Source organism: Dipodomys spectabilis, unplaced genomic scaffold, assembly GCF_019054845.1.
Source record: "Dipodomys spectabilis isolate Male_0828 unplaced genomic scaffold, ASM1905484v1 ptg000006l, whole genome shotgun sequence".
NCBI lineage: Eukaryota > Metazoa > Chordata > Mammalia > Rodentia > Heteromyidae > Dipodomys > Dipodomys spectabilis.
In genome coordinates this window covers 12,226,395-12,253,619 of record NW_024870683.1, presented here as the reverse complement: position 1 = coordinate 12,253,619, position 27,225 = coordinate 12,226,395, and the positions used below count along the sequence as shown (strand labels likewise).

General features: G+C 37.6%; 1 protein-coding gene across 2 annotated transcripts in view; it reads left to right on the top strand.

Moving 5' to 3' along the window:
* Tex10 (testis expressed 10) overlaps nucleotides 1-27,225 on the top strand; it is a 43,719-nt gene that overhangs the window by 9,096 nt on the left and 7,398 nt on the right. For both annotated transcript variants that reach the window (XM_042695303.1, XM_042695298.1), the window contains 9 exons: nucleotides 84-327; nucleotides 8,070-8,182; nucleotides 14,762-15,000; nucleotides 15,616-15,751; nucleotides 17,314-17,489; nucleotides 19,770-19,947; nucleotides 23,165-23,253; nucleotides 24,760-24,893; nucleotides 26,385-26,465. In XM_042695303.1, coding sequence (XP_042551237.1) covers nucleotides 84-327; nucleotides 8,070-8,182; nucleotides 14,762-15,000; nucleotides 15,616-15,751; nucleotides 17,314-17,489; nucleotides 19,770-19,947; nucleotides 23,165-23,253; nucleotides 24,760-24,893; nucleotides 26,385-26,465 — 1,390 coding nt within the window. The remainder of the gene's footprint in view (nucleotides 1-83; nucleotides 328-8,069; nucleotides 8,183-14,761; nucleotides 15,001-15,615; nucleotides 15,752-17,313; nucleotides 17,490-19,769; nucleotides 19,948-23,164; nucleotides 23,254-24,759; nucleotides 24,894-26,384; nucleotides 26,466-27,225) is intronic.

Below are 27,225 nucleotides of genomic sequence, written 5' to 3'. Positions count from 1 at the left end.
TGCTATTTTATATTTAAAATTTAATCAAAAGGACAGCGCATTTTTTAAATTACTAATTTTCTCTTTTCTTTTTTCCTTATCAGGTACTTAATTGGAGGACTAGGCAATGTGGATGAAAGCCTGACATCTTCTGAAAGCCTGAAAGGGTTTATTGAAATAATAATCCCATTGCTAATTGAATGCTGGATTGAAGCTGTGCCTCCACAGTTTGCCACTTCTGTTGGAAATGGTATAGAGCGAGAACCTCTACAGGTTATGCAGCAGGTCCTTAATATTATTTCCCTTCTGTGGAAACTCTCAAAACAACATGATGAAACACATAAATTGGTGAGCACTGATAGGTCTTTTATATATTTAACTTTCTTGGTGAAATGCAGAAAATTTGCTGGATTCTATTTTTTGAATTAATTACAATTTACAGTAGTGTTAAAAATGTATTACGGCAGATTTTGTTGGAACATAAGATTTAAAAAGTTGCTTATTGGGCTGCGAAGGTGGCTCATTGGTAGAGTGCTTGCCTTGCATGCATGAGGCCCTGGGTTCGATTCCTCAGCACCACATAAGCAAAAAGAAAAAAGCCAGAAGTGGCATTGTGGCTCACATGGTAGAGCGTTAGCCTTGAGCTGAAAGCTGAGGGACAGTGCCCAGGCCCAGATTTCAGGCCCCACGACCGGACCGTCCTCCCACCCCCCCCCCCCCCAAAAAAAAGTTGCTTATTAAACAGTCTTTTCCTCATTTGTGCCATGTTGGTAGGTGTAGCAGAAAAGGGCCTCAGAGTGAATAATAGTATATAGTGTTCATTGTACATTTGCTGTGCAGCTGAGGAAAATCAAGCTGTGAGATTAAGTTAGTGCTAAATCAATATGGTAATACACTTTAAAAAGGCACCTGCAAGAGCACTACTTTAAAGCTTGAAGCATCTCATCTACAGAAGAATTCTTTCAAGGAAGATAGCTGGCAGGTATGAATACAGTTGCTTGTAAACAAAAAATAGAAGGCAGGTATTTTTGTTTTATTTAGTCTTTATTCTAGGTGAAAGTTTTCGATGAGTCAGTATGCTGCAAAAAACTTAAGAATAAATTAAACAATATTAGATAATTTTGAAAAGTATGGAATTGTACTAAGGTGTCAGTTCCCATCTGCAGATTCTGGGACAACAGATGAAGAAATGCCCACGTCCTTTAAGTAACCACAGATAATCACAGAGTAACCAAAATGTCTCCCGCAACCTCCACTTCTGTAAGTTCAGATTGACTGGATACTTCTTTAGGGAGTTACGGGAAAGTAAACAAAAGGGCTCATTTCAAGAGGTATACAACAAGAAATTGGAAAGCTTTAAGATAAGTCCACATAGGGACTCTGCAGAAAGGTCAGACACTCATAATCCTGTGTTTTTACTTAGACATAGTGTAAACAACCGTACATCCGGGGTTTTCCACTGGTATTCACACTCCCACACTGGTCAAATTTCCTGCAGCCACTTACAGTCCCCATAATTGCTGTAGGGTTCCCACACTAATGTATGTATATGTGTTCTAAGTACTTATTCTATCAGCCCCATTACTTATCTATAAGTAAGATTTAAAAAGTTGCTTATTGGGCTGCGAAGGTGGCTCAGTGGTAGAGCACTTGCCTTGCATGCATGAGGCCCTGGGTTCAATTCCTCAGCACCACATAAGCAAAAAGAAAAAAGCCAGAAGTGGCATTGTGGCTCACGTGGTAGAGCTCTAGCCTTGAGCTGAAGAGCTGAGGGACAGTGCCCAGGCCCAGAGTTCAGGCCCCACGACCGGACCCCCCCCCCCCCAAAAAAAAATGGGATGACATTTTATTAATTACCAATTTAAGCCTTTTAAGATTCACTGCAAAAAGGGGAAAAAAGCTGATTATAGATTAGGACTACAGAGTATGACACTGAGAAAGTAGTTGATTTGTAATATAGGCTTCTGACAGTAAAAAACAAAACAAAACAATATCTTCAATCTTGGAACAGTTCAGAGAGTTGCTGAGTTAAGGTGGCTTGACAAATTTTTTTCTACTGTGTAGTGCAACAGTACAGTACAGTAATTGTGATTTTTTCACCTTCAATATGGTATGGAATAAATTACTTGATATATTTAATACTTTATTATAAAGTAGACTTTGGTGAGATAATATTGCAAAATTGGAGACTACTACAAATATGCTGAACACATTTGAGGCAGGCTAGGCTAAGCTTTAGTATATTAGGTGCATTGTATGTATTTTTGGTTTAGGATATTTTCCACTAACATGGGAGAACCTTCCCAAATTGGGCTACTGTATTTTCATGTGAAAGGCTAAGAAAGAAAGAAAATGTCATATACATTAACTCAATACCAGTCCTTTTTTTTTTTTTTTGTCTGTTGTGGGGCTTGGACTCAGGGCCTTGGAGCTGTCCTTGAGATTTTTTGCTCAAGGCCAGTGCTCTGCAACACTACTTCTGATTTTCTGTTCGTTAATTGGAGATAAGTCTCACAGACTTTCCTGCTCTGGCTGCTTCAAACCATGATCCTCAGGTCTCAATCGCCTACTAGCTTCTTATAGTTGCCTTAATACAGTCTTTATAGAGAGCTTAGTAACAAAAGTTCCGTTTCTTTGGAATTTAGTTACATATGAACACCAACAAACTTTTGTTTGTATTTTATTTTATTTTTTTTTTTGGGTCCGGTGGGGCCTGAACTCTGGGCCTGGGCGCTGTCCCTCAGCTCTTCAGCTCAAGGTTAGCGCTCTACCACTTGAGCCACAGTGCCACTTCTGGCTTTTTTCTTTTTGCTTATGTGGTGATGAGGAATCGAACCCAGGGTCTCAGGCATGCAAGGCAAGCGCTCTACCACTGAACCACCTTCCCAGCCCCTTGTTTGTATTTTAGTAGTAGTATTTGATTTAGATAGAGTTATAGGATCAAAGTACAAAATATACAAGTTTGGGATCATATACTATACCTGAAGGATATAAATGCCACTTTAACTTTGTATTAATATCTAGAACTATATGCTTTAGACCTATTTTGTATTAGTCTGTTATGGCTGTTTATTGGCATTTCATTAACATGGGATTAAGTTTAAGACTTACAGACAAGAATACTAAATTGAAATATTGCATAAAGCTTAAATGAGGGGATTAATTCAAATAGAAATAGTGTGTGTAGTTGGGTGCCCATAGCTCACGCCTAGCTAGTCAGAAGTCTGAGATCTGAGGACCGTGGTTCAAAGCCAGCCCTGGCAGTGGTAGAGAGCTCGCCTTGAGCTGAAGAGCTCAGGGACAGTACCCAGGCACCCAGGCCCAGAGTTCAAGCCCCACGACAGACCGAAAAAATAAAAAATAAATAAAATAAATAAAATGGCATGAGAGAGCATTTTTTTTTCTTCTTTTTTTTGGTCAGTTGTGGGGCTTGAACTCTGGGCCTGGGTGCTGTCCCTGAGCTCTTCAGCTCAAGGCCAGTGCTCTGCTACCTGTTCCTCGGCGCCACTTCCAGTTTTCTGGTAGTTATTTGGAGATAATAGTCTCACAGAGCCTGTAATCCTAGCTACTCAGGAGGCTGAGATCTGAGGATCATTGTTCAAAGCCTGTAGGGCAGGAAAGGCCTTGAGACTCTTACCCAGTAAACCACTAGAAAACCTCGGAAGTAGGAAGTAACACTGTGTCAGTAGAGAGCTCACCTTGAGCTGAAGAGCTGGAGGGATAACACCCAAGCAAGCCCAGAGTTCAAGCCCCGTAACTGACAAAAAGAAAAAAGTCTTCACAGCCCAGGCAGGCTGGGAACTGTGATCCTTACATCTCAGCCTCTTTGAGTAGCTAGGATTATAGGCTTGAGCCACTGGTGCCCAGCCATGAAAGAACTTTTTAACTGATTTTCTTACCATTCCCACTACTCCTTGTCATATATTTACTAAAATTGCTTGACCTATGTAACTGCTTAATGTTTATGAAGAACAAAATGGCCTTCCTTGTCCTTTAAGCACACAGTGGCAACACAGGGTGAATTGTAACATTGTCTCTGGCTTGTTTGTTGCGCACTTTATTTTTCCAGCTGGTCTCAGATGGCAGTCTTTTTGATCTCTGCTTCCTGAGTTGCTAGGATTATAGGCATGAGCAATTATGCGCAGTTTTATTGTCGAATGGGGGACTTGAACTCTGGACCTGGGTACTGTCCCTCTCAGCTTTTCAGCTCTTCAGCTCAAGGCTAGCGCTCTACCACTTGAGCCACAGCATCACTTCTGGCTTTTTCTGTTTATGTGGTGTTGAGGAATCAAACCCAGGGCCTCATGCATGCGAGGCAAGCACTCTACAACTGAGCCACCTTCCCAACCCTCAAGTGTTTTTTTTTTTTTTAAACTATAGTAATTTGAAAATTTGATCCTTGCCTTGAAAAGAAATCTCAAGGTACATTATATCTTAGGACATTAATTGAATACTACAATCCTTAACAAAGTTGCTTAATGTATTCTGTGTGTCCTTAGTTATACCTTTGTTTTTTAGAAGCCTGTATTAATAGCATCAGGGCCAGTATAATAATTACTCAGCACAAAAATTTTTGTGTTTTTAATGAGGGCTTTCTTTTTCTATATTCTATTGTTGTGATCCTTTTTCATGAGAATTCTGGTTTGTAAGTAGTTGGATACAGTAAGGCATTTACTCAGATTTATTGGGCATCTGTATACAGGACTACATTAATTACAGCTTAAAATTAAATTCTTGCTTCATGGCCACTTTCTGGGTGTGCTGGCAATTGAACACTAGTCTTTTTTTTTTTGGGGTCTGGTCGTTGGGCCTGAACTCTGGGCCTGGGCGCTGTCCCTCAGCTCTTCAGCTCAAGGCTAGTGCTCTGTGACTTGAGCCACAGTGCCACTTCCAGCTATTTTTCTTTTTGCATATGTGGTGCTGGGGAATCGAACCCAGGGCCTCATGCATGCAAGGCAAGTGCTCTACCACTGAGCCACCTTCCCAGCCCAACTAGTCATGTTTTTTAAGTGCTCAGTTAGGTGCATGTTCTTAGTGACTACTGTGTTGGATAGCACAGATGATAATGCAATGCTTCAGTGATGAATAGGCTTTTGGAATACTGTTATGCTAGGTTCTGGAGATACCAAGATGAGCATTATTGATAAGGTGTCTGTTTTCAAGGTGCTTGTTCTCATGAGATGATAGTAAACAAATAACTAATATCAGTTCTAAAAATAAAAATGAAATTAGGGTGTAAGAGAGAGTATGGAGGAAACAGGTAAGGAGCAAGAACAGAATGATTGGCACTTAGAGAACAGAATGGTAGGCTCTCAGGAAGTATTCTAGGGAGAAAGTAAAGTGGAGGAGCAAGTCTGTAGCAAGCACATTTTTTGCCACTGGAATAGCGTGTGCAAAAAGTACTTAGGTGAGAATCAGATTGGTATATCCGAGACCCAAGAGACAAACTACTGAGAAAATGATGGAAGATAAAGGAGTGGTGGCTGATGAATCTTAGTGAGACTCTGTTTCCTAATAAGGGAAGTTTGATTCTTTTTTTTCCCCCCTAGTCATGGGTTTTGAACTCTGGACCTGGGCGTGGTACCTAAGCTTCTTTAGCTTAAGACTAGCCACTTGAGTACCACTTCTGCCTTTTCTGTAGTTAACTGGAGGTAAGAGTCTCACAGACTTTTCCTACTTGTCTGGCTTTGAACTGGGATCTTCAGATCTCAGCCTCCTGAGTAGCTAGGATTACAGGCATGAACCACCTGCACCCTTGCAGAAGTTTGATTCTAAACTAATGGTAATAAGGGTTTTGATCAGAGGATCAACTTTTTACTTATTTTACTTTAGTATGAAAATTTACAAAAGAGAACAGTAATGAACTCCTATGTGCTAACTATTTTTTTTTTTTTTTTGTCGGTCGTGGGGCTTGAACTCTGGGCCTGGGCGCTGTCCCTCAGCTCTCCAGCTCAAGGCGAGTACTCTACCACTTGAGCTACAGTGCCACTTCCGGTTTTCTGGTGGTTTATTGGAGATAGGAGTCTCACGGTCTTTCCTGCCCGGGCTGGCTTTGAACCACGATCCTCAGATCTCAGCCTCCTGAGTAGCTAGGATTACAGGCGTGAGCCACCAGCGCCCGGCTCTATGTGCTAACTATTATCTGTAGCAACAATCATTGAGTGGATGACTAGTGCTGTCCTATACATATATGTACCCATTTTTTAATGTTTTTGGCATCATTTTGAAGCATGATTTACATTTTAAAAGACTCTTATTGGAAAAAATTATATTAAATGAAGTAAGCCAGGCCCAAAGAAACATAGCTCCCATAGTTTCCCTTATTTGCAATAACTAATGTATGTCTGAAATAAGCAGAAACGGTCAGATAAGTTGATCTTAGGCAAAATGAACCCCAAGATAAGGACTCATGGTTTTTCTTTCTTGCTATTGTTTCTAACATTTATAAGATGATTTTTTTGTTGCTTTGTCTGTCCCTCCCCCACGGTATAACCCCTGTTTTCACTGTATTTGATGTTGGTATAATTTGGGGGAGGGGAAGGGAAAAAACAAGTTGTTTAAGTAGGGATACAGATGGACCCATTGCAACAGTGATGTATAAGACGTTATGTTGAAAAACCAACTTTGGCGCCGGGTGGGGGAGGGGCAGGGATGGGAAGGGGAAACAAAGGAGGAAGCAACAATGCTTGATAAGAAATGTACTCATTACCTTGCTCATTTAATTGTAACCCCTCTATGGTATTTTCACAATAAAAAACTTATTAATAAAAAATCATAATGATTTAATAGTTTCCTTTTGTAAACACATATTTTTTTCATTTTTTAAATTTCCCATTCTACAAAACAGTATATCAATACAAAGTGTGACAACATTGTCACCCATAAAAGTTAACTCTATGGGTTGGGAATTTGGCTTAGTGTTAGAGTGCTCGCCTAGTATGCATGAAGCCCTAGGTTCCATTCCTCAGTATCACATAAACAGAAAAAACCAGAAGGGACGCCGTGGCTCAAGTGGTAGAGTGCTAACCTTGAGCAAAAAGAAGCTCAGGGACAGTGCCCAGGCCTAGAGTTTGAGCCCCAGGTCTGGTTTTTTAAAAAAAGATGATTCTGTGTGGATTTAACTTTCAAGGGTGAGAAGAGAAACAGAGATCTTAGGTAGGAATGATGGTGGCTCAAATTAGAATAATAACCAGTGGTTGAAACTGTGAAATGTAGCAGGGTCCTGGTAAAGCCAGCAGTACCGTTGGCATACATAATGAAGGAAAAAGAAGTCAAGGATAATGGCATACTGTTCAAGTCACTTACTGGTAGGAAGATTTTGGTTTTATGCATGGTAGATTTTAAAGTGCCTCTTAAAAGTTCAGAGGATATGTTAAATATATATTTGTATTTAGAATTGAACCCAGGCAGATGTAGGGATTTAAAATTGGGTAATCTAAACGTTTGGAAGTCAGAAAGAAAAACTCAGTAAAGGATATTAAGAAGAAACAGCTGAGTTCTAGTCAACAGCTGTTTTAGTATCTAAAGTTCTTCCTACATCCTAGGAAACCCTGCTAGAAAGGAATGGTTGATTACCCTGGAAATAATTGTTCTTTCTAGAATTCAGACTGTTTCATGTAGGCAAGAATGTTAAATTTGCCAGTATTGCTCAAGCATTTGAAGTAAGTGCTCCATTTCTTTTTTAAAGTGTTAGATACCTTTAATAGATAATAATGAAATTGCTGGGGAATAGAGCTGTGGTTTAAATATTAACATAAACTGGAAGACTTTCTTATGTATATTACAAATACTATATTAGTGTTCCAAAATCAGAATTTGTGCAATCTTACTTACTCTTATTTTTCCTCTTAAGTAGCAGATATATGTAAGAAAAGCAAAAACAAAACATAGAAAGGATCTGTGGATAAAAAGATAGCTTAACATTTCTTGTTGACCTTAACATTTCTTGTTGATTTGTTAGAAGAACTATCATAAATGGAACAATGATAATAGTTGAATATTGACAATACTGAGCTTCTGCTTACAGTGCTATTAGTTATTTTGCATTTTTTTCCTCATGGATCTTCTAATCTTAATATTTACTTCAATAGGAGTCATGGCTTCGAAAGAATTACCTAGATGATTTCAAACACCATTTTATGAGTAGTTTTCCATATACTTTAAAAGAAATAACCAAGCATCGAAGGAAAGATACAAATAAGAGGTATTGTGAATAATTTTCGTTGTATTCACTTGTAAAGCTGTATAGTCTGAAACTCTTAGAAAATAATTAGCCTTAATCTCATACTTTCTATATTATCAAGTGTTTGAAACTAGATTTTAATCAAGTTATTTTGAGCCTTAGGAGTAACAATTTTTAAGAATTGAAAAAAAGTTTGTAGTATCTTGTGCTTGATGAATGTATTATATAAATATGAATTGAATAAAAGTTGCTGAGGGTAGCTTATTTAAATGAAACAGTATGTAATTGTTAAAGCTGAGTATTTTTAAGGTCATCTGGAATAAATGCTCTCACTTATAAATAGAGAGTAAAAATAGTATTATCCTAAAGAAAAAGGGATAATTAGAGCAAAGCAGAAAGAGATGGATTAGAAGATGGGAAGATTAAAGAAATAATCCTGGCAAGTATTTAAAATATTTACTTCAGTTGGGAAAAGATAAATGTTAGAACACATTACATAATAAAACTTGACAAGCATGTACAAACTAGAACAGTATAGTTGTACCCAAATGAATAAACACTTGAAAGGGAACTTAAAGTCTACAAGAAGTTTCTTAAATATATTAAAGAGGCTGAACTGGAGAAGCATTGAGGTCCCTTGACTATGGTTCAAGGGGTATGCCCAGAAGACATAAGGCTGTTATTATATGAAACTTTAATTCATTAAGTTCTTGTTTTGATTTTTATTATAAGTAGGGTATTTTAAAAAATAAGTACCTTAAGATGTACTCCTTGTTCTTGTACTGATTTAAAAATTTACATTGTTAACAACCTTGTTAGAGTCCTGTAGGAGATAAAAACTCTTATCACTGATGTTTTTTTTTTGGTTAGTCGTGGGGCTTGGGCATTGTCCCTCAGTTCTTCAGCTCAAGGTGAGCGCTCTACCACTTGAACCACAGTGCCACTTCTGGTTTTTCTAGTGGTTTATTGGAGATAAGAGTCTCATGGACTTTTCTGCCCAGGCTGGCTTTGAACCACGATTCTCAGATCTCAGCCTCCTGAGTAGCTAGGATTACAGGTGTGAGCCACCCGCACCTAGCTCTATCACTGATTTTTAATAGAGTTTAATATAAATTATTTCACCGTAAGTATTAAACTGGAAAGATACAAGGTAACAATAAGGTATGGAGGTTGCAACTGAAGGAAGCAAGTAATATCTCTAGAACTGAAAAAAAGGGAAGAAGCTTGGGGGAAGGGAGTTGAATTTTTGACCTGAGAAAAGGATACTGTTGAGCCCAGATTCATGTGTGGACCTCAGTGGAGAAGGCTCTGTCAGGTTGGGTGCAGAATTCTGCAGAAGAAGTTCTGGCTGGCTATTTCTGGTATTTTCTTAGTGGTATGGTGTACTAGCTCTGTCAGAAAAACTGCAAGCTGAAATCACAGTGATTACTAGAATGAATAGCTAGTTGCCTGTAAAAGAGATATAGGTTGGTATTGGCAGCATTAGGAAACGGAAACCAGGGCTAGCAAAGAAATAACATTCTGACTCCTTTATTGATAAGAAGCTAGCTTCAAAGAGAAAAAGATGTGATACACAGTCCTTGGCCTAGGATTACAAAGTAGAATGTAGAGGGTGAGTGGGAAGCTGAGAAGAAATAAGAGATCATATTCCTCCATATGATTTTATATAGAGTAGTAAAACTTTTTTTTGTTTGTTTGGGTTTTTTTTTTAACTGTATATTTTTTTGTCTTTTTTGGTACTGGGGATCGAACCCAAGATGTTGCACTCGCTAAGCAAGCGCTTTGCCACTGAGCTACATCCCAGCCCTAGAGTAGTAAAACTTCTAAATGCACACTGTGTTCAATAAAATAAGAGGGCAGTGTAAGAGTATGTAATTAAAAAAAAAATAGAGTATATAGTAAAGAGCATGTTCTGATCTTTCTTTGAGAAGTGGAGGGTTCTATACTGCCCCAATTAAGTGACATTTGTGCCAAGATACAACAGGTAAAGAAGGGAGACATTAACTTTGTAGGTGGTACTGTGCAGTAGCATTAGGTGCTTGTACCTTTTTGTGCAGCCATCACTACCAGGCATTTCCAAAACTCTCCCATCATTCTAAACTGGAGCTCTGTACTCAGTAACTGCCATACTTCTGTCCTTCATTCCTTGGTAACCACAGTTTGCTTACTCTAGTTATTTGATATAAATGGAAGCATATGGTACTTTACCTTTTGTGTTTCATGTTCTTCCATGTCATAGAATGCACCAAAATTTCATTCTTTTTTTGGGGGGTCCGGTTGTGGGGGCTGAACTCTGGGCCTGGGCTCTGTCCTCAGCTCTTCAGCTCAAGGCTACCACTTGAGCCACAGCACCACTTCCGGCTTTTTTCTTTTTGCTGAGGAATCGAACCCAGGGCCTCAGGCATGCAAGGCAAGTGCTCTACCACTGAGTCACCTTCCCAGCCCCAAAATTTCATTCTTTATCTAGAGTTTTAGAGTAATTCTAGGTTCATATAAAATACAAAGTTTCTACGTACTTTCTACCTCATAGCCTCTCTGTCAATACCTTTTACCAGAATATTACAGTTGTTACAGTCAGTGAACTTAGACTGATATATCATCACTCAAGATGATAATTTACATTAGAAGGTTCACTAATGGTGTTAACATGTTTCATGAGCTTTGACAAATATATATATATATGGCATGTACCTATCCTTGTAAACTGATATAAGAGACTTTCACTGCCCTGAGATTCCTGTGTTCTGCCTAGCCTGTTCATCCCTCTGTCCCCAGCTTCTAATTTTTGGTGTCTCCATAATTTTGCCTTTTCCAGAATGTCACATAGCACACAATCTTTTTCAGACTTGTTTCTTTCACTTAGTAATAGGCATTTAAGGTTTTTCTGTCATTTAATAGCTTCATAGATTATTTCTTGATAGTGTTCAGCAGGGCTCTATTGCATGCTCACATGCATACACATACATTTTTGTCAGCAGGCACTGGTTTGTTTTTACCTTTGTCAGTTGTGAATCTGCTATAACCCTCATCTTCAAATAACTGATCAAGTTCTTACTTTGTTATATACATGTATATACATATGTATATGTCTCTCAAAGGATAGAATTTTCACATTATTGAAGATAGTTTTAGAATGAATGCAGAGCAAACTGACTATTTAAACTTGGGTATTGGCTAGAGATATCGTAATAAAAATTAATTTGTGGGACTGGGAAGATGGCTCAGTGGTAGAGTGTTTGCCTTGCATGCATGAGGCCCTGGGTTCAATTCCTAGCACCACATAAATAGAAAAGGCCAGAAGTGGTGCTGTGGCTCAAGTGGTAGAGAACTTGCCTTGAGCTGAAGAGTGCAGGGAGAGTGCCCAGGCCCAGAGTTCAAGCCCCACGACAAAAAATAAATAAATAAATAAATATAAAAATTAATTTGTGAACAGACATTTGTTGCAGTGAGAAAATAAGAGGTTTCAAGTAGAGAGAACATCTACTTACCACAATGAATTTGACTCTTAAAATTGCTTTTCTTTGTTTTCATCTTTATCCTGGGTGGGTCTGTTGGGAGCTTCTTTTGTAGTAGTTTTGTTTGGCTTAAAAATTTTTTTTGTATAAAAATTTGATTTCTCAGAAGACAGCAGATAAAAAGTATACTGACTCAAGTTAATGAGGCAAACAAAATATACTATTAGATAATGACATTGTATTTTTTATTTATTTATTTTTTGTCAGTCATGAGGGCTGCACTATGGGCCTGGGTGCTGTCCCTCAGCTCTTCAGCTCAAGGCTAGCACCTTACACTTGAGCCACAGCGCCACTTCCTGCATTTTTCTGCTTATGTGGTGCTGAGGAATTGAACCTAGGGTGTCATGCATGCGAGGCAAGAACTCTACCACTGAGCCACCTTCCCAGCCCTGACATTGTATTTTTTTTTTTTTTTTGGGTCCGGTCGTGGGGCCTGAACTCTGGGCCTGGGCACTGTCCCTCAGCTCTTCAGCTTAATGCTAGTGCTCTACCTACTTGAGCCACAGTGCCACTCCCAGCTTTTTTTCTTTTTGCTTATGTGGTGCTGAGGAATCGAACCCAGGGCCTCATGCATGGAAGGCAAGCGCTCTATCACTGAGCTACCTTCCCAGCCCCCCTGACATTGTATTTTTAAGCTCAGTAATAATATAGAGTAGTAATATAGGTAACTTTTAAAAATTAGCTTTTAAATTTCTCTCTGAAGAAAATGACTGTTGAAGAGAGCCCCAGGGAAGTAGGAGAGTGAGCCATGTGTGACTATCTTGAAGAAAAGTTTTCCAAATAGAGCAGTGCTAGACCCTGTTAACAAGTACAAGTAGCTACAAGCAGGGCCAGAAGTGATAGCAAATAGACTGATCAGACTCACAGTCAGATCTCAAGAGGGCAAGATGGATAGTGATGGACCATGTTTAGGTTTTCTTGAAAATAGAGCACTGATAGTATCTTATTGATAGTTTAGAGGGACCCGTACTGGGTGGATGCTTTTTGCATTTAGAAGGCTACTGAAAGCAGCCAAGGCAAAAGACAGTAGTAACTTGATCTAGAGTGGTGAAGCCAATATAAGAACTTACAATGATGTAAAGTTTGTGTTAGGGATGGATATTAAGTGAAAAAATGTTCATATGTACTCTATGATCTCACCTTACAATAACATTACTAAAGATACAAAAGACTGATAATGTAAAAAATTTCATTTCTCATGTTTTAGCAAAGTATGATATTCTATGGTATTCTTGTTTTTTGCTAGTGACATAGTAACTAACATAGTAACAAGCTTAGGCCTTGCTACATACTAGGTACTCTTGGGCCATTTTTGCACTGCTCATTTTTGAGATGGGGCTTCTTAACTTCCTGCCTGAGCTTATACTTGGGTCCTCTATTCACCTCTTTTAGGTTACTTGGGATGACCTACAGCTAACTTTCCATCAAGATAGAATGACATATATATTCTTTGTATCTGTGTGTTGTATATATATATATGTTTCTTTACTATTGTGTCCTTGTTCTAGCCCAATCTAGGGTTATCTTTACTTTAAAACTGTCTAGTGATATTTATGATTATAGTTATCTTTACACTTTTGTTTTTGTTAGTCTGTTTGAAGTGATGTATCCCAATTCCCAGGGCTGGTGAGACTCAAACCCACAATCGGCAAAAGGAGTCACCAGCACTCAAACTGGCTGGAAGCCCTTTATTAGCCATGTAGTGACTGTCTCCAGCTTGTAGAGCTTTGGAGAACAGTCCTGTTTGCTTTTCCTTTTTTTTGGGTTGGTTGTGGGGCTTGAATTCTGGGCTTGGGTGCTATCCCTGTGCTTTTCAGCTCAAGGCTAGTACTCTACCGCTTGAGCCACAGTGCCACTTATGGTTTCCTAGTGGTTTATTGGAGATAAGAGTCTCATAGACTTTCCTGCCCAGGCTGGCTTTGAACTGTGATCCTCAGATCTTAGCCTCCTGAGTAGCTAGGATTGCTTTTCATGGAGGATTTTTATAGGAAGAGGTTTCACATAGGTGATATTTACCAAAGCAAACAAGCAAGGTTACAGAAACAAAACATAGCCCTGTCACAAGAGCATAGGCAAAACAATCTTGAGTTGGTCAGCTTGACTGATATTATCAATGCTATTGACACTATTGATATGTGTTTATAGAAAGTCAAAACATACCCTTGTATTATAGAAGTCAAAACATAACCTTGGGTAGGAGTAATCTTATTTTACAGAAATGATTTTTATTATAAGCTTCTGACTAACTCAGCAGTTGATGATAAGCCTCAAGGTTGTCTGTGGCCTTGATTAAAGTTTGTGGTAAACTGCAAAGCTGCCAGCTTGGTAAACTTGAGTGAGAGAGAAAAATGATCTTTTGCTTTTTATCAAGGATGGAAAATGCTTAGGCTGACTACTGGCCAGTTCTCTTTACAGAGGGGTTTTCCCTTTAATATTTGGCCCTGTTTTTAATAATTATGTTGTTCTGTTTTCTGATTTCACATGTTACAGAAGTATTTTGAAATTTCAAGCTTTAAAGAAAAGTTTTATATGACTAGAACAAATAAGTTGATTTTAATATGTGAATTAGAAAATTAAGTCATTTCATAACAGTGCTTACTGGACTTGTATCTTTATTTCTTATATGAGGAAAATATGATCTGAAGATTCCTTAAGTCACATGGTTAGAAAGTTAGTCTCTCCTGTGAAGTCTACCCAGGTAGAAATATTTGGTTTTAAAAAGCCTTCAAATATGTTGAAATACTTAGCCTTCTAAATTCCTAGGCAGTATTAGAAGGCCATTTGCCTTTTGTGTAAATAGCAGCTTGAATACTGAGTAACTGAACCATCTATATACTTAATTCCAGTTTTCTTAATAACTCCTGCTCACTTACATAGTTTACTTAAGGAATTACAGGCTAAATCTTAGCTGCATAATCTGAACAGTTTTTAAAATCTTTTTTTTATTGTGAAAATACTGTACAGAGGGGTTACAATTACATGGGAGTTTTTAAAATCTTGATCGATTATTTTAGGAACTCTAAATGAAGCAGGAATGGTAGACATAGCATCTTATAGAAATGTGTGTGTCTCTGTTTGTTTTTAGTGTCAAATATTGCACGATTCTCTTCAATAACGTAGATCATCTTTTACTGAATTTAACACTGTCTGATATCATGGTCTCCTTGGCAAATGCCTCAACTTTACAGAAAGATTCCAATTGGATAGAAATGATAAGGAAATTTGTGACAGAGACCCTTGAAGATGGCTCTAAGCTAAATAGTAAGCAGCTAAACAGATTGCTTGGAGTATCTTGGAGGTTAATGCAGATACAATCAAACAGAGGTAGGTGATGCTGTTTTGCCCTTACTTAAGGAGCTTGCTTTTTAGGGTCTAGCTTTGAAATAGTGGCTTCCATCAGTCTGTATAGTTACGTTAATACATTAAGGCCATAGAAGGTGGCTGGCCAAAATGTTTATAAATACTGTCTGCTTCAGCACTGAAATTGCTTATGGCTCAGCATTTCCCTTTTTGGAAGTAGAGCTATTCTGAAGTGATTGGTAAAGATTTCTACTACCTTACACTAGTTGGAATAGGAATTGAGAGCTTTTTCCTCTGGTAATTGTAGAATGAGTTCTGCTTGTCTTTACCTTTTTTTCTTGCTTGAGGTTAAGTTCCATTGTCAGTTTTTGTAGTGACTTAGTACTAATCCTTCTCATTTACAAAGCATTCCTGTTTGGTTCCCATCCAGTTCACCTTTCTATAATACTTTGGTTTTTGTCATCCTTAGGTTTGTTAATCTAAAAGTTTCACTTATTAGACATGGTTGGATTTTGATAGAAATCTTGAATTTCTGGTTAAGCTTTGATTTGCCATAGAACAGAATAAAAATACTTTTAGAGGAATTTGGGGGCTATTGAAGTCAGCTTTTTATATGCAGAGTTTTCTTTCTGTTTGTAGAAGCTACAGAGACTCTGATTAAGGCAGTTTATACATTGTATCAGCAGAGGGGCCTTATTCTTCCAGTTCGGACTTTGTTACTGAAGTTTTTCAGTAAAATCTATCAGAAAGAAGAACTGCGATCTTACAGACTCAGGTAAAGTTTTAATTGTTAGTTTTCCTGTTTTTTGTTTTGAGTTTGATTTTTGGTGGTCTTGGTAATTGATCTCAGGGCCTTGTATAAGCTAGGCAAATACTCTTCTAGTGAACTGCATCCTCAGCCTTATGGTCGATTTACATTAGATGATTAAGAGTGATCAAATCTTTGGAGAAAGTTTCTCTTTATCTATTTCCTTGACAATAAACTTAAATTAAAAAAAGAAATGTCATACGTAATTGTATCAACTTATTGTATACTTTAGCATATATTTCTATTTATCCACTTGTAGCTAAAGAATAGAACAACTTTTTCTTTTCCTTTCCACAAAAATTATGAAGATTGTAGCCAGGTGCTGATGGCTTGTTTTGGAATTTCAGCTATTTAGGAGGCTGAGATCTAGAGAGTCAAAGGTTGAAGCCAGCCCAAGAAGAAAACTGTGATTCTCCATCTCCATTTAACCAGCAAATAGATAGAACTTGTAGGTGTACCTTAAATGGTAGAGTATGAGCCAAGAATGCAAGCAGAGTGAGGAGGGCTTAAGGCTCTGAGTTTAAGTTTCATTACCTGTAAAAAACAAAAAAACCCAAAATCCTAAAGCATGGACAAGTCTTTTTTTTTTTTGTCAGTCGTGGGGCCTGAACTCTGGGCCTGGGCGCTGTCCCTCAGCTCTTTAGCTCAAGGCGAGTGCTCTACCACTTGAGCCACAGCACCACTTTCAGCTTTTTCTGCTTATGTGGGGCTGAGGAATCGAACCCAGGGCCTCAGGCATGCAAGGCAAGCACTCTACCACTAAGCCATCTTCCCAGCCCCTGCATCACAAGTCTTTAGTGATACATTGGGGAATTGGTCTACAGTGAGGGCAGCATAGAACATAGAAAAGTTTATGGTTTAGTTTGGTGCTGTCAGATGTAACTAAGGAATAACTTTTTGGTATGAGTTTGAATTTTTTTGGGATAATCAGAAAGTTTTATTGGTGGAAAACAGAGATTAGGGATACTTGAATATGTGTGGGTAGTTGTTGGAACATTATTTTTACTGTAAGCTAAGTGATTTTTAAAAGTAATCTCACTGATTCCAATACTACTTCTATGACATGGGAACTATTAGTGTTATTTTATAGAAGGAAACCAAAGCTTCTTTATTTAATATATTAAATAAGTCGACAAGTATTATTGTAGGGTTTCTCATAGCTGAGACTTAAGTTTAGGTCTGCCTGATAGTGTTTAAAGCACTAAGTTCTTAAGTTAGCAGAAAATGTTTGATGTTACTCAAGACATTGGAGCTTAAAGCAAATATCCAAACAAATGAAATAATAAGACAAGTTTGAAAACATACTATATGAGAGTAACATATACCAAACACATCAGTGTCTTACATATATAGTATATATAGTATTGTTAACCTTAATTAGGATAAACAGCTCACAAAGAGTTAAATGTTAAATATATGTATATATGTACACACTAGTTACATTTATTGGAGTAAAAGTTTCAGTTTAAATTTATTTCCATTGTCATTTTAAATCACATGTTATTCTGATTTTCCTTGGTGTTTTTAAGAAATCGCAGTAGAGTCTTATCCCGTTGGCTGGCTGGTTTACCACTGCAACTCTCTAATCTTGGCTCCCGAAACCCTGAGCTTTCGACTCAGTTGATTGATATCATTCATACTGCTGCAGCCCGAGCAAATAAAGAATTACTAAAAAGTTTACAAGCTACTGCTCTCCAAATCTATGGTAAGATTTTTTTAGATGCATAAGTAGTTATTGGTCTGTTCAAAAATGATGAAGATATTCTTAAGGGCAATTCTTTTTTATTTACCTTTCCTTTAGTCCAAAGTAAGTATGCCATGGTTAAATTGTTCAAACAAAACATCAAACAGTAAACTCACTTTCTGTATTAAAACAGTTATGGAGGGTTAATGGTTGTAGATGTTTTTGCATTTTGAAATGAACTTTGAAACCACTTATTAGTTACACATTCAAAACTAAGAAGGTCCTTAAATTTCTTTGAAGCTTTGATGGAAAGATTTGTTAGTTGTTTAATCATAATATTTTGTATTGATTACTTCATTCATCTCTGGAACTGATAATCCATTTAATATTTTAAGCAAAAATATAAATAAAATCTTATTGGATTATACATATATATCATATTGACATAAAACTTACATACTATAAAATCTATTATTTTACAATCTTAGTTACGTGTTTTTAAATTCCTAAAGTTCTACAACAATAACTATTGTGTAAATTCTTGAACATTTTCATCACTTCTAAAAGAATCACTATTCTCATTAGTCATTCCTTAGTCTATATTTAGTCCCTGTTAATCGCTGATCTGCTTCTTTAGATTTGTCTATTCTGAGTATCTCTTATAAATGGAATGATCTTAAACAAGGCCTTGGTATCTAGCCTTTTTCCTTTAGCATCTATTTTCAAGGAGTTCTGTGTTGTAGTAGGTGTGGACACCTTATTCCTTCTTATTGCTAAGTGTCCTCTGGGATTGATAGGCCACTTGTATTTATCCATTGACCAGTGGACAAGAGGATGGCTTCCTACTTTTGTGGAATACATTTTTTTTGTGCCAATGTGGGACTTGAAGAACTTAGGCTAGGCACTGTCCCTGAGCTTTTGTGCTCAAGGTTAGCACTCTACCCCTTGAGCCACACCTGGACTTCCAGCTTTTTATGGTTAATTGGAGATAAGAGTCTTACCAAGTTTTCTGTCTGGACTGGCTTTGAACCACAAGTCTTAGCTTCCTGAGGGGCTATTGATATTCAAAAAAAAAATTTTTTTTTTTGCCAGTCCTGGGGCTTGAACTCAGGGCCTGGGCACTGGCCCTGAGCTTCTTTTTTGCTCAAGGCTAGCACTTACCACTTGAGTCACAGTGCCACTTCTGGCTTTTTCTGTTTATATGGTACTGAGGAATTGAACCCAGGGCTTCATGCATGTTAGGCAAGCACTCTTCCACTAAGCCACATTCCCAGCCTTGAGGAGCTATGATGACAGGCATGAGCCACTGGCACGTAGCTGTATTTTTAAATCTTTTTTCTTTTTAATTTTTATTGTGAAAATACCATACAGAGAGATTACAATTACATGAGCAAGGTAATGAGTACATTTGTTATCAAGCATTGTTGCCTCTTCCTTTGTCTCCCCTTCCCATCCCATCTCCACCCCCCCCCCCCCCCACCCCGTGCCAAAATTGTAGTTTGTTTTTCAGTATAATGTACATCTCATTGTTGCAGTGGGTTCACCTGTATCCCTACTTAAACAATTTGTTTTTTCCCTTCCCCTCCCCAAACTATACCAATGTTAAATACAATGAAAACAGGGGTTATACCATATATATATATATAAATTTTTTTTTTTTTTTTATTGGTCTGTTGTGGGGCTTGAACTCTGGGCTTAGGCGCCGTCCCTGTACTGTTCAGCTCAAGGTGAGCACTCTACGGCTTGAGCCACAGCGCCACTTCCAGTTTTCTAGTGGTTTATTGGAGATAAGAGTCTCATGGACTTTCCTGTCCAGGCTGGCTTTGAACCATGATTGTCAGATCTCAGCCTCCAGAGTAGCTAGGATTACAAGCGTGAGCCACCAGCGCCCGGCTTATACTCTATATTTTTAAATCTTTAAAAATACTGTGTGCATGCATACGTAAGCATGCATGCATGTGCGCACACGCACACATGCGCATAGCTGTGTGTATTGAGATAAATACCCAGAATGAGTAAGCAAGTGGTTTATGTCACAGTAAGTTAATTCTGTAATTGTGATTGCTTAGTAGGATTGCTTGTTTTTCAGTTACGCTTTGTGCCCAATCCTTTTTCATTCTTATCATAGTTCTCATTTCCCTTAAGAACCTTAGATATTGTGAAATTATTGCAGTGTTAAATTATTAAGTATAACATTCAGTATTTCTCTTGAGCAAATAGCATAACAAGTCATACATGTATACTTTAAACACTTCTGTATGTGATTGCAGTTGAATTTCATGTGTTTACTCTCCCCACTAGATCCCCAAGAAGGCACCATGGTGGTTCTCCCTACAGAGTCTCAGCAACGTTTGGTGCAGCTCGTGTATTTTCTACCCAGTCTACATGCTGATTTGCTTTCTCAGTTAAGCCGTTGCTGTATTATGGGAAGACTCAGTGCAAGTTTGGCTGTCACGCTTATTGGGATACTACATATGAGGTATCCTGCTCAATTGAGCTGTATTTTAAGTGTACATGAGATCTTTTCTCCTCTTCTTACTGGAAGTTGAAATATAAAAGTTGGCTTTTAAAATGTGAGGTATTGTTACTGTCTTCATTTACTACTTTTTTTTTTGTTGCCAGTTATGGGGCCTGAACTCAGGGCCTGGGTGCTCAAAGCTAGCACTCTACCACTTTCAGCCACAGTGCCTTCTGGTTTTCTGATGGTTAATTGGAGATAAGAATCTCAAGGACTTTCCTGTCCTGGCTGGCTTTGAACTTTGATCCTCAGATTTTAGCCTCTTGAGTACAGGTGTAAGTCACCTGAAACTGGTTTTCATTTACTTCTAATGCACTAATCAGAATCAGTTAAAATCTTTACTAGTTGGAGAAATTTGGTGTATAATAAGACTTTTCTAGCTTAATAAACTAATTTACTATTTATATATCTACTAGAATGTAATAAAGATTGGAATTGAATCATAAAAAGCTTATTAGGTGACTGTACTCTGTTTAAAATCCCAAATGTTATAAAATCTTTTTTATGTGTGTTTAACCAATTTTACCATTGGCCATTGTGAATAATGCTCTTGCCAATTTTGGTGTATAAATACCTTTTTTGAAATGCTACTTTCAAAATATCTGGCTATATATCCAGATGTGCCATTACTAGATTGTATGGAAATACTTTTTTTTGTTTTGTTTTGTTTTTTGTTCCGGTCTTAGGGCTTAAACTCAGGCCCTGGGCGCTCTCCCTGAGCATTTTTGCTCAAGGGTAGTTCTCTACCACTTTGAGCCTTAGGTATACTTTGAATTTTAGGTGGTTAATTGGAGATGAGTCTCCTGTCCAGGTTGGCTGTGAACCACGATTCTCAGATATTAGTTTCCTTGTATTATAGGCATTGAGCCACTAGTGTCTAGCTATTCCAGCATTTTTCTGATTAATTGGAGATGATGTTTTCTGCCCAGGCTGGCTCTGTAATGAGATCCTCTGATTTGGATTACCTAGTAAGATTACAGGTGTGAGCCACTGTCACCTGGTTTGTATTTTGTTTTTGAGATAGGGCCTCCCTAACTTTGCCTAGGCTATCCTCAAATTTGTATTTTCTTTTTTAAAATTTTATTATTATTATTATTATTACTTTTTTTTTTTTTTTTTGGGGTCCTGTCGTGGGGCCTGAACTCTGGGCCTGGGTGCTATCCCTCAGCTCTTCAGCTCAAGGCTAGCGCTCTACCACTTGAGCCACAGCACCACTTCCGGCTTTTTTCTTTTTGCTTATGTGGTGCTGAGGAATCGAACCCAGGGCCTCAGGCATGCAAGGCAAGCGCTCTACCACTGAGCCACCTTCCCAGCCCCTCAAATTTGTATCTTCTTGTCACTGCCAAGTAGCTGAGATAACAAGCGTGTCCTATGAAGCTCAGTGCTTAATTCTTTTACTGCTGTTTTGGCAAACATAAAGCGTAAGTGAGGAAAGGAAATTTATAATGTTGAGTAAAATGTTTGAGGAAGAATAAATTGCTTGGACTAAAAAAAAAAAGAAAAAGGACTTCTGCCAGGTGCCAGTGACTCATGCTGTTCTAACACCACCTTCAGGAGGCCGAGATCTGAGGGTCATGGTTCCAACTACCCTCTTCCGCCACCAATCCCCCTACCTCACCCCCCCCCCCAAAAAAAACAACAACAACAACAACAAACCAAAAAACCCAAAGCCGGAAGTGGTGCTATAGCTCAAGTGGTACAGCATTAGCCTTGAGCGAAAGAAGCTCAGGGACAGTGACCAGGCCCTGAGTTCAAGCCCTAGTACTGGCCAAAAATAATTTGGCTTGGGTTTTAGGCAGGGTGAAATATCTAGCCTCATCTGCTAAAATCAATTTCAGTTTCCTTCTTTTGCTCTTGTGTGATTAATGGTAATACCTCTCTCAGAAGTGTACTGGCTTGGACAGTAATATTTAGTTATCATAACTCAAATAGCTGATGTATTACTTGTCATTTCCGATTCTTCTAAATGAGTTTACTACTTTCAGCCTCTGGGTGGCACAATTGCTTGCTATATTTACTATGTTTAAGAGGATGTTTTCATTTCCTCATTTAAAAATGTAATAAATACAATTACGGTGATGAAAAATTAAGTGTAAAAATTTATTAAGGTGAATAGGAAAATTCTAATTTCACTTGACATACTTTGCTGTCTGATAAAATTTGTAATTTCATCTTATTGAAGCTAATCATTGTTGGAATTTTGCTCTATCCATGTTGGCATGTACTGTCTCTAGGTTTGTGGTAAAGAACTTTTTAAAGGAGTTACTAGTAACTAATCTCATAGCAGATAATTCTTATTTAATGAGAAGCTGTTGTTTAGCTATTTCCTTTAGTCCTCTGCCAATGTTAAGTAAGACCTAGTTATAGCTTTACTAAGAATGGGAGCAATAAGTTGTCATACAGTGGCTTTAAAGATGAGGTTTCCCCCACCCCAAATACTTTTGCTTATGTAGGTAGGAAGCTGGAATGGACTAAATTTGAACTAATATGCTGAGAATAAGATTTTCTTAAAAAACTAAATAGTGCTGGGTGCTGGTGACTCCTTTACTCTTAGCTATGCAGGAAACTGAGATCTGAGGATCATTTTTATAATCCATCCAAGGCAGAGAAATCCACAAGATCTCCAAATAAGCAGCAGAAAGCCTGAACCAGAGAAATGACTCAAGTGGTAGACTTGCCAGCCATGAACTAAATAAAAAAGCTGAGCAAGTGTGTGAGATTCTTGAGTTCAATTGTAAAAAATACCAAAAAGACATTAAACCCCAAAACAAGAATAACAAAATTAAATAGCAAATATGTAGTGATAGAACTTACTAAAAAGAATATCATACTTAGTTCCTTAAAGTCTTAATTTGAAATGGGGTAAATTTCTACCCCAAACGTATATCAAATATGCTTTTTAAATAAAACTTCACATAAATTTATACATTAGAATTTCTAATTTTTATATTACAGTACTTAAGCTTTCATATATGAAGTTAAAGCAATATATACACTACAGTGTTTTGTTTCAAGCTATTGAATCTGACTTGTTTTTGGTAAAGGAAAAAGGTGAGACTCAGGTGTAACTCAGTAGTAGAATACATAGAAGTCCTGGCTTCGATCTAGATCAAATCTCCCCACCCCTACAAAACAGAAGATAAACTTCTGATAATAGTTCTTCCATTGTTTACTGTAGATCATCATTTTCTGGATGGAAGCATTCACTTAAAGACTGGTTGTTAAGTGATATGGACTATCTCAGCTTCTTATTTTCTACACTTGCAGGTAACCTCATTTACTTGTTAGGTTCAAAGAAAAGAACCTAGTATGCTCACGATCTGTCTAATCTATTTGTGCCTCAATTTTGAAAATAATAAATGTCTGTCTTAGAATTATTTTTATTATGTAATATTTGTGCCCTGAATTTTGTTAGGTTACTGAGGCAGTGTGATACATGATTTCTCTTTAAATTTCTCATTAAAAAGTGTCAGACTTGAGAATTATTACGATTATATTTTAATTTCCTCTCTTTTCCATTATCATTGTTTATTGTTAATTGTATTTATTTAGCCCCTTTTGTAATAGCAGAGAAAATTTCATTGGTGTGATTTTAAAAAGTTGATCAACAAAATACGCATTTTAAACACCTTAAAATGTTCAACTTGATATATTAATAACATTGGATTTGATTTGCTCTGCATTCCAGCTGTTCTTAAAGTTGGGAAATTAGATGTTATTAGTCAAATTAGATATATTGCTAGTTAGATAAGTAGTATGACTATTGTCTTAAATGGTTGTATTATTTCAACATTTTCACTTTATATTTGGATAATGATGATGAGAGTTTTGAAATTAGAGTTAGTATATATGATGTCAGAATTAAAAACAAGCTTTATATGGCATTGACTCTAGAAAGATAAATATTTAAAAAATAAATGTAAATTTCTTTTTGTTGATATTGTTGGATGAACATGCTGCATTTAGGAGGGATTTGTGTTTTAATAATAATTAACCTGACAAAAAGTTTTCAGTGGTTTAAGAAAGCCCATTAGTGGTCAATACTGTTATTATATGGCTGTTGAACTAGATAATGTCTCTTTAGGCTGAATTTATGTAAGTGTAGTGATTTGGACATTAAAGCAGACAGCTAGGTCGGGCCATATCAGTAGTATATGATAATTCGGAGAGACTGTAGCTTGTTGTCTGTACATGTGGCCTAACATACAAATGTATGTCCAATGTATATCCAGTGTATGTCCAATTATCATCAATGTATGTCCAATACAAATGTATTGTCCTTAGTTCGGGCCTTTGCAGGTCCCCCCCAAAATATAACAGTAGTTGAGGAATTACAGGGGAAATTTTAAACATTTATAGGACTGTAACAACATGCAATGTTTGACATTTGGTGAAGGAGTATGTTATTGCTTGTTCATTTGTCTTTTAAACTTAACATTAGTTGGAAAGATTTTTGCTTTCCTCCTTTTATTTCTTATAGTGAAAATGGTAAAGATTCATTACTTTGGAAGGGATTCATTACTTGTTATTTCTTTCCATTGGGTCAAATCACATCCTTTACATATATAAGTACTTAACTGTAGCCATTGCTAGAATATGATTTCTTAGGATAATCCATGAGATGTAGAAGCTCAGAAAAAAACCCAACAGGGTAGCTTAAATGAAGAGTTTATGTGAAAGTTCTTGTCATCTCTGTTTTTAAAAATTATAAAGACTGTTATTGGTCTGAGAGTTACATTTTTTTTTTCTGGCTTTCTTTGTAACTTGAATTAGGATTTTCAAAAGAGGAGCTGACGTGGCTTCAGAGCCTTAGAGGAGTTCCTCATGTCATCCAGACACAGCTTTCTCCTGTGCTGCTCTACCTCACAGACTTGGATCAATTTTTACACCATTGGGAGATAGCAGAGGTATTCTGTTCATGAACCACCAATACTACTATGTATTAGAAATGCCTTTTATGAACTGTTTCGAGAGTGAGAATAGCGTAGAAATTGATTATTATTTTTGAAAGTGCTTATCCTTGATAGGAGATGCGTACTTTAAAAGAAGAGTGCTTTTTGTTATGAATCAGCAGTTTCAATGATAAGAACAAACTAATTTAGCCATAGATAGATCCCTATATTTAGAAGAGGTGGAAAGAAGAGGTTACGGAAGAAAGAATTTTACTTTGTCATCTAAGAAGTAAGACTTAAGTAAAGGTTGGTATTTTTGAAGGTGACTCTTTTTTTTCCTGCAGGTCTTTGGGTTTAAACTCAGGGCCTGGGCACTGTCCCTGAGCTTTTTTGTTTAAGGCTGAGACTTACCACTTGAGCCACAGGTCCACTTCCAGCTTTTTTTGTGGTTAATTAAGTGGAGATATTAGTCTTGTGAGCTTTACTGCTTGGGCTGGCTTCGATCTGCTGTCCTCAGATCTCAGCCTCTTAGAAATCTGAACCTTTTAAAGCCACAATATAGCTCAGAAAGTTTTGGATTTTGGAACATTTAAGATTATTGGTGGTCTGCAGGTAAAGTCTATGCAAATAGTCCAAAATCTGAAGGACTGAAATCTGAAAAACTTCTGGTACCAGAAAGTTTCAGTATTCAACATGTAGTACATTTCTTTTCTCTCAAATGGCAAAGTGGCTTGCCAATTTGTTCATATAATTTGGCTTGTATTTATGAGTTAGAAATATAGTCTCCAACTTGGAAAGCTACTTGAAGGGTGGTGTGAAAGAGGAGTTTTTTTTTTGGTTGGTCATGGGGCTTGAACTCAGGGCCTGGGAGCTATCCCTGAATTTTTCTGCTCAAAGCTAGCACTCTACCACTTAAGCCACAGCAACACCTGTGGTTTTTTCTAGTGGTTAATTGGAGATCAGAGTGTCGTGGATTTTCCTGCTGGGGCTGGCTTTGAACTGCGATCCTCAGATCTCAACCTCCTGAGTAGCTAAGATTACAGGCATGAGCCACCCCCTTCACTTGAGAGGAGTTTCTTACTCCCTTTGCTGTACCTGACACTGAATCTAGCTCAGTATTTAATTTTTCACTATATATTTGGAGAATTTCCCTATCTATGAGGTGGTTGTTTTTTGCCAGTCCTGGGGCTTGAACTCAGGGTCTAGGCATTGTTCCTGAGTGTCATTTGCTCAAGGTTGGCACTCTACCACTTGAGCCACAGTGCTACTTGTGGCTTTTTCTGTTTATGTGGTACTGAGCAATCGAACCCAGGGCTTCATGCATGTTCTACCTACCACTAAGCCACATTCCCAGCCCCTGTTTTTAGATTTTTTTCTTGTTGCATCTTCAAAGTAATGTTTTGTTACCTTTTTCCTATTAATATGTAGAATAAGTAGGTTAAAATTTATTGAACTTGTTTCATTCTAAAATGTCATGATTTGGTTATCGGTTTTCTTTTCTGACAGGCAGTTTGTCACAGCTTACTCGTTATCAGTTCTCGACGTCAGAGCTTTGATGTCCTGCAAAATGCCATCAGTAAGCATTTGGTAAATATCTTAATTTATTTTCCTCTTAAAAAGTAAAACAGATACATTGGTTAAGCTTAAGTTTGTCATAGCCACTGAGGGTAACTGAAATTCTAAGCTTAACAGTAACTCAGCTTTGTACTGCATGATGTGGTGGAGAGAACTGGAAAATGTTCAGTCGTTTTCCTGGTTGTTCCTACGGTGGCTTTGGGAAAAATACCTTCTTTTTCCAAGATGGTGCTTCTATGTTTGTGCTATTGAAGGATCTTAAAATTACATACTTCAGTTCACATGTGCTTGGTTGTCGATGTATTGAGAATCCAGCAAACAGGTTGGAACCTAGATGGGCTTTAACCTGTGACTGACCTGTGTTTTGACCATTGGGTGTCTCAGGTGCCCAGTGCTATTAAATTCATATTAGGTATGCTTCCATTGTTACTTTTAATTTCTTCCATTGTTTACATTTTGATCTTTGCCTTTTTATAATGTAGTACAAGAGAGAACTTTTAAATTTTATATTACCAGGGATTTACTTGTATAAGTTCGTAGGCACAACAAATTGCTGGCATTTCATACCAGAGTAATTTTAGCTACTCAGGAGGCTGAGATCTGGAGGATTGTGGTTCAAAGCCAGCCCTGGCAGTAAAAATTTTGAGACTCTCGTATTCAGTTAACCAGCAGAAAGCTGGGCTGGTGACATGTGGAGTACTATCAATGAACAAGCAAGCTGAGAGAACATAAGGCCCCTAAGTTCAGTCCCCCATGCTGGGGTAGGGTGAGG